This window comes from Barbus barbus (genome assembly GCF_936440315.1).
Source record: "Barbus barbus genome assembly, chromosome: 17".
Taxonomy (NCBI): Eukaryota; Metazoa; Chordata; class Actinopteri; order Cypriniformes; family Cyprinidae; genus Barbus; species Barbus barbus.
Genome location: NC_136745.1, coordinates 14,367,481 through 14,382,599, shown reverse-complemented (window position 1 = coordinate 14,382,599; position 15,119 = coordinate 14,367,481). Strand labels below are relative to the sequence as shown.

At 37.2% G+C, this 15,119-nt stretch overlaps 1 protein-coding gene across 1 annotated transcript in view; it reads right to left on the bottom strand.

Moving 5' to 3' along the window:
* Positions 1-15,119, bottom strand: part of LOC306883302 (netrin receptor UNC5A-like) — a 217,337-nt gene that overhangs the window by 55,979 nt on the left and 146,239 nt on the right. The window contains exons 4-6 of the mRNA XM_079438470.1: positions 14,402-14,505; positions 13,289-13,469; positions 10,129-10,296 (exon numbers count right to left, since the gene is read on the bottom strand). Of these exons, the coding sequence (XP_079294596.1) occupies positions 10,129-10,296; positions 13,289-13,469; positions 14,402-14,505 (453 nt within the window). The remainder of the gene's footprint in view (positions 1-10,128; positions 10,297-13,288; positions 13,470-14,401; positions 14,506-15,119) is intronic.

The window sequence follows — 15,119 nt, the reverse complement described above, 5'->3', positions numbered from 1 at the left end:
CAAAGAGATTATTAAGCAACACAGAATGATATTCATACTAACTAAGAATGTAAGGCGTGCATCTAAAAGAGATGCTGACACAGCTTTTGATCAAACATTTGGCAGGGAGAGTGGCGAGGCAATGAAATAATTGTCCTTGTTTGCCATTGAGTGGACTCATTTGCGAGCAAGGCAGGCTTATATCATCACACTAGCCTGAACAGGGAACTGATACTTAATGAATACATTACAATAAGAAGCATGTTCCTGTCTCTGATTCTCTGTATGAATTTTAAAAGGCAGGTGATGAGAGATCAACAGCTAAGAGATGGAAAAAAGATTCTCTTTCTTCTCTTGGAAAAACTGTACAAAGCAACTAAGAAGAAGTCTCTTGACTCATCTGAGAAGAAAAGAGTTGCAGATAAAACACAGCAATATAGCAATATAGACATTAAAGTCAACATAAAACGGCATTCTCAACCCATTTGACTTTGATAACGACATATTTTCAAATAAAATGATTTTTATGAAGCTGAAAAAAATAGTAGGGCTTTATTTAATCCCTTGGGAATTGATTAGATTATGAAAAGTGGACATTCTGAAGCAGAACAAACCTGGAAAAACTTGCAGTCGATTGTGAAGGACTACTTGACCACTTTTAAGCAACCTAGGCCCACTGGAAAAACATGCCTGCAGTGTCATTTGTTGCTTATTGCATGTTTTATTGCCACTTTCAGAGTGAAATGTTTAGTGAGTGGTGCTAAAATTGTGTTCAGTTTTACCCAAAACCGATAAATGTGAATCTGGCAATGTTTAATTATGCTGACTGCACTAAAAGGTTAATGCTCTATCACGCTTGAACATAACATACTACCTACACTAAACCCTACTCTAAATCTAACCAATAATGTTAACTAAAGCAAACGAGATAAAACACATTTGTTGAAGCAAATTCTTTAAACGCTTTGTGTTTCACAGAAGTTTTTCGTCGCAAGTGCAATGCTGTACCAGGTGAGCTACTGAGCAAGTTTACTACATCAGAACAGCTATAGATATGGAGCTAATTATATAATGGAAACATCATGTATTAGGTTACAAATCATACGCTATGATAAAAGTGTTTTGAGGTCATAACATTGCGCAAGGAACTGCATGAAAATACGAGTTTTTAAATGAATAATCTGCCCCTGTAATCATAATTTATATGAATAGTAATTTGTAAGTTGTTGGTGTTTTTTCTCTCCTAAAAATGAGTACCAATCCTGTCCCAATGAGACAAGATTTTATTTGATAGGTACATTGAATCTAAAGCGCAAAGTGCAACCTTGAAAGTCTCTTTGTAAAATGTGTCATAATTTGCTATTTTTGCGGTGAAATTTATTACATCAAATTATATTTAATCACTAGATCTACAGCAGCAGCCTAAAACAATGCTTAAACAGCTATTTGGTTATTAGTTCATATTTACCAGTTGGTTAGCACTGACCAATAACCTGCCATAAGTGATATCTGCCAAAAAGGAAATGCATTTCATAGGGCACTGCAAGTTATTGATGAAAGATCACAAATATTTGTTTTCCTTTATAATAACGTGCACTGATGAATCATGCAAAATAAGAGCAGGAACATTTGTTGAGAAAGTAAATAGGGTCAATTTTGATTTCATGTTGACTTTAAACATGAAGTGATGAGAAGCAGAAAAAGACAGTGATGGCCAATTTCCCCTTCAAAAAAATGCAACAATCATATCTTAAAACCTGCTTAACATGAGTGAAGTATGCAATAATAAGAAACCAAAGCCAGCAAATAATTGTCCATTCTGCTATTAAGATAATATCTTTGATTTGTGTGTGTGTGCGTGTATGTGTAGGGTGCCTGCAACAAAATAACACAGTGGCAGGTCTATTTGGACGTCTTATCAAGGGTACATTTAAAGGGCATCCAACTGCTCTTTACAAGGGCTGCAGGAAGCCCCATTTCCACTCGCCGTTGCACGAAATCACAATGGCCAATGCTGGACGCCTCCAGCTGCCTCGTCCTTGAGCAGGAGAGGCACACAATTACCTTTCAGATCAGCGGGGATGAGACAGAGTCAACAGTCACATCTGTAATCTCACCTGGACCTAAACATTCCATGTTCAATAAAACAGAGACAACAAGATTACTGGTGATTCAGTGGGCGGGGCCTGAGCGGGTCAGAATGATGTCACAATGCTCTGCTGCTTCTTTCTTGTATTCAAATGCATCATGCAACATTAACAAAAAGAACAGGTCTTGCAGGAATCTAAAAGGGTTTTGGGATGCAAAGGATGTTTTTTTAAGAAGCATACTTTTACATGCGAAACATTGCCTAGGCCAAAGTGCCTGCCAAAAAGGGGCTTAGGGTACTTTCACACCAAAAAGAGGTTAGGCACAACATCTTCTAAAAAATTCAGCAGTCTTGCGCCTTTGTATTGTTTGGAACAATATTTAAGTGTCCTGGACAACTTTATATGCTTACATCTATGAAGTGGGGTTGGGTCCTAGTGGGACCTTCCCAAAGACCTCCTAGACTCATGACTTATTACAAAAGAGACATTTATATGACATTTATCGTCATATAACTTATGACTTAACAAGTCTGCACATGTGCATTCTCTTCTTACAAATTACACCGTAGCTTTGAATCAATTCAATTGATTCATTCAAAAACAATGACTCACAGTTACTCTTTATGAGTGAGTCCTTGAATCATTCATTCAAAGCGCTGATTCATGAAACAATGGGTGCTACAGTTTTTTTTAAATTGGTTTGGTACTATTTTCATAAGGTGTACATTTTCAAAACTCTTAGTACAAAACTTTAAACTGATCACACTTGTAATACCACTAGTCATTCTTTCAAACCCTGATCTTATGATTGCATTATAGTTGCACATATTTTCATTCCACATAATCAATGATTCAGAACACAAGATCATTGTGATATGTACTGAAAACATTTGGCTTAATTACCAAAACACAACAGTAAGATCTTCTTTCAACTTAGTGCTTTTAACATTCAGTTAATCCAAGAGCCAAGAATGCAAGATACATGTTTCAAATCACCTTTGTTGCTGAAATAATTACAGTAATAGAGGCAATAACTGTCATGTTAGGAAATACATTACCTAGCTTGCATAACTCGCATAAAATGCATAATGTTTGTAAAAGTATTTATACAGTGTGTTACTGGATCAAAAGGTGTGATGAAGATATGATATGGCCATAAGGTTTCGTGCTAGACAGAGTTTACTGTCAATGCAATATGACATATGACTGAATCTACACTGTAACTGCACAGATGAGTTATAGTAATGCGCAGTCTCTACCATGGTAATGCCTCTATATACAGTATCACATGGCGTAATGTAATGTAAAATGCTGTATTTGATGCCATCTGTCTCCCTTCTTCTGATACATCTCTGATCAATCTCTGATCAGTTCCTCTCCCTTGTATACTGCTGTATGTTCACAAATTGCAAAACACACAGTTTTACAAATGAGGACGTCTGTGTGTGATTTTGTCAGGTTTTGCTCACCTCTGGGTAACAATTTGTCCCCAAAATATGGGTAAGTAGGTACACACACACACACACACACACACACAGGTATTCCTATCATTATGATGATATTTCATAGGAGTAATGGGTTTTACAGCATACTGTACAAACTGTATATTCTATCCCCCTACACTAACCCTACTCCTAAACCTACCCTTACAATTTATTTATTTTTTTCTCATAGAAAAAAGTCTCCCACAAGGAAAAGGATTTCAGATATTGCCATCTTTGAGGAACATTTTGTTCCCATAACATAGGGTTTACCTGAACCACACACACACTCATGTACAAAATAGTGGTTATCATCTAAGATAAATCACTTATAGTGCAATTAATTACAATAGTGCAATTAATTATTAATTACATTTGATTGCCCCTAAAACAAGTTCTTTAGAAACTATATCTATTGAATCTATATCTATAGAGATATATAGCTGCACCAAATGATTGACTGATTAACCATTAAGATGAGTTAGATTAAATAATAGACAAATGTATGAACCTGAATGAGAAGACATGCAAATGAAAAGTTTGATAGTAAGAGCGTTATGAAAAGCAGTTACTGTGAATGAAACATTTATATAGATGAAACAATTATTTTGTGTAGTGAAAAGGATACTTTGTGACTGTGTGTATTGTACTAAGACAATTGAAAATATGCTGAAATGTTTGAAAAAAGTGCACTTTTGATGATCTGTTGTGATATTAGTACTAAGAGTTTTGAAAATGTACCAACTGCTTGTGAAAATAGTACCAAAGCGAATAAAAACAAAACTAAGCGATAAAGAGCAGCGGAATAGGCTAGCATGCAGAGAAGAGGAAAACATTTGGTGTGAGTCCTGAGAACATACTGCAACGTAAGCTGGAAGGCCTGTTTGTTCTCCACTAGTTAAGACACTGGCATGGTTTCATGCTGAACACATAAGATTAACGATAATGCATCAGTGAAAGAGAAAACTGGAGCATTTTCTGATGTTAAGTTTTGTTTTGTATTATTTTGTATTAATATTTCAATTTCATGTGAAAAGTGCTAGTTAAGAATCCAAATTAATCTGCACTTGCTCTGAGTTTGTAAAAGTGCTCAAAATAGAAAAGTGTTGTGTGAAATGTGAAGGTGTCTGAGGGATTGCATTCTATATTAGACAATTTGCTCCTTAGAGACCATTAAAGTCACGAGGCTCTCCAGTCATAGGTAAGGATTGTCTTTGTTGTGCGTATGTGCTAGATGAGAAGTTTGACGTCTCTGACGTGTGGGGTTTAGATGAAATAGCCTCTTCACCGTGCTAAAGGTCTAACCAGCCAGTGATTCAACAAGAGCTGGTACAAGAGGCTCATCAGGGTCAATTATCCCTTTTAAGCCCACTTATTACATTAGACTCTTCACAGCTGAACTCATTCAGTTGATTGGCCAATTGTGTTAAGTTACTGGTTTGTTCCTTTTGAAAAGATTTGAAAGAAAAAAAAAAAGTACTATTGATTCTTGAGAGTATGGTAATAATTTCCCATGAGAAAAGGAAGGAGAGAGAGGGAGAAATGGCAAGCCAGCACATCATGCAGATGAGTCCTCAGGTTCAGAACTGAACTGTACAGTTTGGTTTTGGGATTATATGGACACATAATGCAATGGTGATTTAAACTGCAATATGATAAATATTTAACATTTATTATTTATCCTTCTAAGATATCAAGGCTAAATGTTCAAAAGACATAAAATTCATAATTAAACACACTGAATAGGATGTGCAAAACACTAAAACTCCCAATAAGGTTGTGCTCTGCTTCCAGTAGAAAGACTTAAACTTCAAAGGCTCTCTTTTCATTCACACTCTCCTTGAACTTGTGAGTGTATCTCTTTTTGATCTACTTTAGTTATTATAGTGTTTCAGTACAATTTTGAATTATTGTACTTAATGTACATTTAAATTTAATTTCTAAAACCCATTTAAATTGTCTTACTGAACAACTTCTTAAGATTCAATACTACTACTACTAATAATAATCCAATAATATAGTCACACCACTATAGATATGTAATTACATTCACAGCCTAATGTCGTTTTTGTGGTTAATAATAATCACATTATTTTATTTTAATTGGTTGTGCAGCCTTGGTGCTGAGGATAACATTTTGATCACCTTGGAAACATTAGTCCAACGTTTTCACATTACAAAAAGAATCCAGCTTCTTCAGCATTCACACGCCATCGCATGCTCGCCGCATTACACAAAGAATCACGTTACGTCCTTTAAAGTCGCCCTGTCCTGAGGATCAGTAGAACAGCGGCGATGGACTGTGTTCACATACAGAGTCGTTTATCAAAGCTCTGCTGTTTCTCTTTCTGTCTCCTGCTGTCTGACTGTGCTCTGGGAACACGCTGACTCTACCTGCAGCTAGTCAGTAAATGATGATTTATACCTCCTGCAGTCAGAAGTCACGTTTTGATAAATCGGGATGAAGTCTCAGATCTAATTTTTAGGGCCTGCAGTTGTCCGTGCATGTCTTTGTATAGTGATAAATGGAACGGGATGGTCACTCTCTCTCCTTCTCCTTTTCTCTCGCTGGATTTGGGGTCCTCTGGTGAGCACACTAAAGCAGGCAGGTGCTCGTTTTTGATTGGGAACACAACTAAGTCATCCTTGGCCAGGACACCACAGCTCCCTTGCTGCGACCCATGTCAGGATTAATCAGTCGGAGTGTGAGATACACAAGGAGAATAAAGCCACCACGGGAACAACGTCCAACTCGCTCGCTCAGCATGACCCTTTTCAAAAAAACCTGCACTGGACACCATTGTGAACCTCTTTTCTTCCGATTTTTTTTCACTGATTTTTTTCAGCTACCCTCTCTAAGTTTCCAGCAATAAGCAACTTATTTATCTGCTCTGAACAAATCCGAGGTGTAACTCAATACAATGAGAACCAATCAGAATGCATTCAATATAGCTGAGAAGCAGGACTGAAAACAAATCTTCGATGGCAGGTTACATTTATTAGTAACAACTATTGGAATAAACAATTATTGGTAACACTTTAGAATAGGGAACACTTATTAACTATTAACTACAACTTTTCCCTCAATAAATTCCTATAGATATAAATTAACAGTTCTAAAGGTAATAATAGTTAGTAAGGTAGTTGTTAAGTTTAGGTATTGGGTAGGATTAGGGATGTAGAATAAGGTCACGTAGAATAAGGCATTAATATGTGCTTAATTACTACTAATAAATGGCTAATATTCTATTAATATGCATGCTAATTAGCAACTAGTTAAGAGACCCAAAAATAAAGTGTTACCCAATTATTTTGAATGAAATATAGCTAATTTACTTTTGGCTTCAAAGCAAAAGCGGCATCGATTATAGAATACAATAGCCTCAAATGAGGCACATCCAGTCAGAACTTCTATTTGCACTTTGTTTGAATGAAAAATATCTTAATAATGAAAAGATTATTGACAAACAAATCAATTTCTCAAATAATTGTTGTATACTAGAAAAAGGTTTGTAATTTTAACCTTACAGTAAAAAAAACTTTTAATTTGTTAACAGTAAGTTCCCTTAATATATACAGTGAAAAGTTGTATAGTACTATAGTAGATCTAACATTATATTTTATGTAATTTTACATTAAAATACTGTTTAATGTACAGTTTGAATTAAAATGTACAGTAAAAACCATAAACTGTCAGGGTTCTGTCACTTCGGTCTAGTTTATTCATGGTTTTGTGACGGTGCCCTGACACTCCCTTCTTGTCTTGTTTTCTGGTGAGCGCGCGGCTTCGAGTGTGCTCGAGCTGCGCGCTCTCTTGTCTGCGTGCTCTGTTTCATGTTGGGGCGTGGTGTTCGGATCTCGGCACTCCTGTCTTGTTCAGACTCTGTTCTGGTTTCGTGTCGGGGTTCGGACACTCACGCTCCAGGTTTGTTCTTGCTGGGGAGCGTGCGATTTCGAGTTCGCTCGGGCCGTGCGCTCCTCTGTCCTCTGTGTGTGTGTTTTGTTCGGCATGCGGTTCGGTTTCGGCCGCGTGCTTTCTCGTTTTGTTTTGCTCCGTGTTGCACGCAGCTGGTGTTTTTTCACTGTCTGCGTGCTTTCATGTTTGTTTTTTGTGAACACGCGGCTTATGAGTCTTCTCATTAGCTGCGTGTTCGTGTCCTGTTTTGCACATGGCTAGTGATTTGTTTTGCTGGCCATGTGCTTGTGTTTTTGTTTTGTTTGAGCACATGGCTGGTCTTGTTTAGTTCTATGCTCTCATGTCAATTGTCTTGACCCCACCCACCTTGTTTCCTGATTATTGGTTAATTTGCCCCACCTGTTACCTCATTACCCTTCTCATTTGCTCCCCTTATAATTTCCTTGTGTTTGCAGTCCTGTGCCGGTTCGTCATCGACCTTACCCTTGTGAAGTCCTGTCCTGTCCTGCCTTGCCAGTGTGTTTTCCCCTACGGGGTAGTTCTTGTTTGTTTATTTTATTTTTTAATTAATAAAGCCCTATTTTCCTCCAGCAATTGCGTCTTCGCTCTATCCCTTCACTCAACCCTGACATAAACTGACATTCCCATAATTGTGGAAAGGCTACTTGATGAAATTTAATTCATCATGTGCCTCTTTTATCACTTGTATTATTATGCTAGTTATGTTATACAAGTACAAAATATCTTTTATTGCATTGCATGGAATACAAAATTATATCAGTTTTTACTATAAGTTTAAGTTCAGCCCTGTAAAACCTAAAACATTGCTATCTTATTTTTACGGTAATGTGCTGCCATATTTTTTTATAGTAAATTTTAGGGGATTATTTTTTATAGTACACTCTCTACTTCTCATCACTGCTTTCCTACAAAAATTCTACTTCCAGTGTTTCTCTTTAACAGTGTTCATACCTATATTTCCTTCCCCGTCTCTCTTCTCCCCCAAAGAAATACTATTTAAGTCGTAATCATGTGAAATCCATCCCCACAGAGCTCTGCCAGAAGCGTTCCCCCATGCTTTGTGTTTTTGCTCATCAAAAACGCCATATTTTGAGAGCACGTTACTTACAGAGCAGGGTGGCGTCTTATTAAATTTCACTGGATGCTTTGTAATGAAACAGGAGATTGGCTTAAGTAGATAAACCCTCTCACTGGAGAAGTGGAGGAAGAGAGGGGGCGAGCAAGGGAGACGAGCTGCATCTGACAAAAGCTTCGATTTCCTCTCCTGTTTACTAAGCGTGGATATTTTCCGCCGGTCAGCAGCGCCTGCATAATGCCATTTTTGTCCCTGCTGAAATACACTCACAAGCCTATCGCGGTAATCAAGAGAATCCCTTCCCCCATCTACCTGAGTCTAATGTCAGCCTGTAAATGAAGCGGCCTGACTTTCATTTTAAACTGCATGCGATCGATAAGCGCTGAGGAAAAGCAGCCGTGCTGCTTCCTCTTCCTTTCTCTGTTCCCTCTCAAGCCTTGAAAGTACTACTAACAGCAGTGAAGGAGGTCAGGGAAACAACTTAAGCAGCGACACAGCACGCTAGCATCAAATCATTTGCTAATCTTTGAATTTATAAAATGTGCAGTACTGTAATATCACTCTGTGCTGCCCTGTCTGACTGTTTAAAAGACAAGCCTTTTTAGTTTTCTGCCACCAGCTTTGAACAAGGGTCCAAAATGAACTATTTTTATATAGTTTTCTGTGAAATTTTGTTTAAACAACATTAAAACGTTGTTTTCCTAGTTAACATTTTAGTTTATTTAAATTTTTCTAATTACACTTAACATTTTATTTTCATAAAAAATTTTATTCAGCAAGGATGCATTAAATTGTACAAACAAATGCTTCAAAATATAATAAAATATAATCTATCAAAGAATGCTGAAAAATATTTATTATAAATATTAAACGATTTTTAATATATATATATATATATATATATATATATATATATATATATATATATATATATATATATATACATATATATATACATATATATAATAATAAATGTTTCTTGAACACCCAATTAACATTAAAATGAAGGATCATGTGACACTGAAGACTGACTGCTGAAAATTCACAGAAATGAATTACATTTTAAAATATAATAAAAAAGAAATCAGTTATTTTAAAATTATAATAATATTTAACAATATTACTGTTTTTATTGTATTTTTTTATCAAATAAATGTAGCATTGGTGAGCATGAGACGTCTTAAAAAAAAAATTCATACAAACCACCAAATATTTAAACAGTAGTGTACATTTAAATTTGTAAAACTGCAAGCTAAATATTGGACCCTGCTTACAACCGAACAGAAAAAGACCTCATGCAACAAAAGCGAAAGCAGCACAGGGCACAGCGAAATCAACATGATGGTCGGAATGGACACACAAGCACTGGTTTAGCTATGAATAATTCAAAAGAAAAAAAAACATGAAAAAGTTTTGCTTAAGCATAACAAAGCTAATGCCAATCAAGCTAGCCGTCCTATAGAGAAGGGGCTACTGGTGCCTTAGAGCAAGGGGACCGTGCAAGGGTCTGTGCGCTAATGCTAATCTAGCTCTACTCTGCAGTGAGCGACGCCCGGTGGACGTTACCTGGACAGGTGGCAGTGCAGGCACTTTTCTGGACACTCTGGCCCTCGCAGGACGTCCCACCGTTCAGGGGAGTAGGGTTGGTGCAACTCCGGCTCCTCTTCTGCCACCCCCGACCGCAGACAGCACTGCAGGCCGACCATGTGGCCCACGTGGACCAGCCACCGTTCACTGCTCGTGCGCCCAGTGCAAAGGAGAGGGGGAAACGAACACAGCGAGTCAGGATTACCCGACAAGCACGAGGATGATAAACAGCCACAAACATGAGCTCTGTGCTTAAAGGCAGGCCATGGGGACAACAGCAACACACAAAAGCTGTTAATGTCAAAAGTTATCGATGCTATGCTATCTCTACTGTTGATTTGAGGTAGTTGTGTAGCAGCTGCCATCTCTATTGGTTTTTTTTTTTCATTCAGTCTAAATTCATGTTCAATTGATGTTTACACAGTTTCTGTGTCAATGAAACAGCACTTATCTTACACTAAGAAAAAGCAACTATTTGTATGCTGCCACAGAGGATTCCTTGTCTATTTTTTTCTTTAAATGAATTATTCAGCCAGTACATAAAAAGCATTAAGAACTGAACTGATCTCTTTTAATTCAATTACCAAATTTTTAATTAAGGTAGCAAAAAGGATCTTGTAATATTTGTTTACATGTATTGTTAATTATTTTCTCATTCAAATTACTTGCTGCTTCTGAAAGAAAAAAAAAAAAAACAGAACCAAACATAATTTTCCCCGGTTGCCTTTGTCAAGTTGCAAGACTATCAGTCAATCACCTTTTATAAGCTGTATATTAATAAAAGTCATCGCTAAATCTACTGAGCAAACTGGGGGACACATGGGAGGTTGGATGTCTTAAAGGAAACCTAGATTTCATCTGGCAACGTTCACGCGGGGTGTATATTGGTTTTCTGCTTTACACCGATACACAGTATGGTTTTTATAGCACCAATATCCTGGCTCGTGAAATGCATAATCCTGCAAGGATTCCAAAATGATCCCGAGTCCAAAGTTCACGCAGGGTTTTTAATCAAGTTCCCAGCCTCCTCACTCTTGGTGGGAGAATTCAGAGCAAATCTGATTTCTTCTTCCCCCGGTAACTCGTCAGACTTGTTGTCCTGAAGCCTTGATCAGCGGTCAGGCTCTATATTGTGCCTGGAGCTGCTCCGTAATTCTGTTCTGGTCAGACCAAATCAATTCTTTAGCCTCTCTTCTACCACTGATTGCTCACCACGAAGAAGGAAATTGCGCAGCAACTCGGGTCCTGATTACCTCTTAGCACACCGTTGTGTCAAGTCAAGTCCAGCCTTGTTAAAATTCATCTCGGCCTCTGTCCAACAGCACTAATAACAGCTTTCACACCACCTATGGTTCAGCCAATAAGCAAGCTTGCAAGACTTCAAATTAGTAAACTGACATTTTAATGTGAAGCCATGGGGAAAAAAAGAATAGCATAAAGGACCATGCCTAATAGTTCTTTTGATCAAAAGGTATTCACATGGGATTTTTCTTTAATTAATTTCTACAATGGTAGCAAATTGCTTGGGGAACGTTGCACAATTTGAAACCTCCAAATTGTAAGGCACTGCACCTAGCATTCATGTGCCATTTCTCTTTTTCCCTGTGTGAGGGCTTTATTGATTGACAGCATAAAGAGCAAACAATAGAGTGAAAATGTTCTAGGCTCACTTTTGCAGAGCCTTCCGTCAAAAAGTTCCCAAATTAGGCAATTCTAACAAAATGCAACAACTTATCTAATCTCGCTTTGTCTGAGAAATAATTGTCAGTTTAGTTCCTCTATTAAACACAACACGCTGATTGCTCTGATTGACTTGCAGTCCCTGTATTAAAAAGCACGACCGCATTGATTCTTGTTTAATGCAAATCACACAAATGTCCCTTGACTTATTATCTTTAGGCTAGTCTTCATAATAAAACAAATACATTATCTCTGACAAAAGAGTTCAGATTCTCCAGTGTTAACATGTCAGTTAACAAGAAGTATTCTCAGTAGATCTGTCCCAGTACTGTACTATGTGTCGTGTGTGATTGATTCGGCCCGGATCAGTCGAGAGCGTGTACAGGGTTGTAATGCATGCTACCTTTAGAACGGCGCTTGTCCTGGGACCCCTCCGGGGTTAGCGATGCTCTGCCGCTGTGCATTTTAATAAAGGTCAGCTAGCTTATAAGCCCCATTCATTAGTCACTTTCTGCCATTAATTCAACAAGCCCAACTACAGTGTGAGTGTTTGTCAGCTCTGCTGAGATTTCTGAGACACTGTCTGGCTGCTTTGCTCCCAAAGAGATATGTTGTAATGTCGCTGCAATCATTCACAGCATGGACAGTTTTAGAGGAGCTAAGCTAAAGCTAATACGAAATAACAACAGAATGTGGCCATGCTATAATGCTTAGTTTTAAGATGGCTACAAGAAACATAATGGCCTCAAATGTATTTGGGCACTTAATCCACATCTACAAAGTGCATGTAAATATATGTTATAAAACGCAAATTAATTTATATTTATATTATGTAATAAAATATTAAAGAAAGTAACATTCACCTTCAATAAAATTATTAAAATAACAAGGTTCTCACACTTTCCGACCAATTGCTGAACATTTTCTTTTCTAGTCAATTGTGACTGAAGAATTAAATTTTTTTTTTAAAAAAAGGTAACACTTTCTAGATATTCTCCATATTTAAAGAAAATTATTCAAAAAATATATATAAATATATATATATATATATATATATATATATATATATATATATATATATATATATACGTATATATGTGTGTGAGTGATCTCACACACAACTTTCTTGACTAAACAATGGAAAAGATTGAATTAATTGCCATGTTTTTTCAGGCCTATAAATAAATAAATAAAAATAGATAATGTTTAAAATCCACTGAATGGAGACTACAGATAGTGCTGTTATAGTACAACACTGATAAACCTTCGCAAAGCAGTAAGGATTTTTTTTCTTAAAGTCTGATCAAAATAGAGTTGTCCATCAAAGCTAGCCTAACTGTCTCAGTAAATTACCCCTGACTCTGGGTCAAAACCATCCCAAACTTTTGTCAGGCTGTTGAAAGGTGAAGTCCATGTATCAGTGATTTAAGAATGGAACAAAGTATGAGAAGAAACACACCGTAGACAATCACAGTAGCCGAGGAGCTCTTTCGTCGAGCCACAATGTTCTTGGCCACGCAGGTGTAGTTGCCTGTGTCGGCCAGGCGGGCTTGTTTGATGATGAGATTATGGTCCACGGTGATGAAGAAATTGGGGTCAGTCTTGGGGTCGATCAGCTCCTCGTTTCTCTGCCACTCCACCTAGAGATATACACAAGAGAAAACATTTCACAGCTTCAATCTGGCTCAAACGGATGGAAAACACTCTTTATGCTCCCGGATACAGCGGCCATTCTGGGCAGCTCCCAAAGACCCTGCCTGGGCTGAAGATGTTAAATTTTGGCAGGCACTGCATGGCAGCACAGGGCAATAGAAAAGTGGATTAGCATTTTCCTGTTTTTCTTTCTTTTTCTTTTTTTGGTACAATAAAAAATGAAGAAATCAGAACATTTCTTTAGCACTTTGAAATGAGAAATAGAACTAAAAGCAGGAATTGGGATTATGATAATACTTTGCTAATAAAGAATAAATATTTGTGATTTCATTTTTACTTATCGTGATTTAACATTGATTATCACAAAGTAAAATTTATATAGTTTCATTTTTCTGCTTTTAAACTAGGCAACATTCATTGCAAGAATTAGCTTCAATTGTAACTATGATTTATAATTAATGATAATAATCTGATGAATTAATCAAAATTATTTATCATAGTAATTTTAATTATGCCAAAAATGCTGAAATTGTCTGAAATAAAAGAACGAACAAAGTCAAACATTATAACAGTATCAGTCACGCTGGTAGAGAAATTGGAATTGAATATTTAATATGACAACACAGCACAAATACGTGCTTGCTGTTAAGTTTGGATGGCCATTTTGAGCTGCAACAGCTGGTCACAGGCTGGTCTAGTCCTGCACCAGTGCAAAAATACATGTATTATTAATGGGACTCCCAGAGCTGCCAAATCACATTGTGTGGTTCCTCATCCAAGTCCAGCTCATGGAACAGACGGAATATGGTGAAATACTCCAGATCTCTGGCTCTGGCTCGTTATATTTGTGCGAGTACATTAATGAGAGGGATAATTAGCAGAGCTGTTGGGTGTTAAAATGTTTACTTGTTGCTCTCACCTCTGCAGGAGGAACACCTTCAGGAGGATGACAGCGCAGAAGGACTTCCTGATCCAGTGCCACTTCCTTACCCAACGGTTCCTCCTCAAAGTTCTTCCTCAGATCTGCAGAGCAAAATCATTTTATTTATTAGTTATTAGGTCCATTTGGAACATACATGTTCAAACTTACAAGCACAACTGTAACTAAAACATGTAAGCTTCCCGATGTGCATAATAAACTAAAGATAAATGTAATGGTTGCATATGCCACGCAATACACAAAAAAGCACAGAACTTGCAGTGCACAGTATAATTAATATTAAACATGTTTAATAATTAGTGTAACATCAATTTGGTTAGTATTCTCAGAGGAGTGGCATGGTGGGTAGTGTGTGTTCTGATATGCGGTGCATGATTTGATGCATTATGCACAACTGGAATGAGCAATATTCAGTTAGTTAAAATACATGAGACTGAAACTGCATGATAAATGCATGAAACTGGTAATTGTGCATTTAAAATTAAATTGTATTAATACTACTACTATTAAAAAGCACCGTCTTTCGGATGAGACGTTAAACCGAGGCCCTGACTCTCTGTGGTCATTAAAAATCCCAGGATGTCTTTCGAAAAGAGTAGAGGTGTGACCTCGGCATCCTGGCCAAATTTCCCATTGGTCTCTGACCGTCATGGCCTCCTAATCATCCCCTTACACTGATTGGCTTCATCACTCTGTC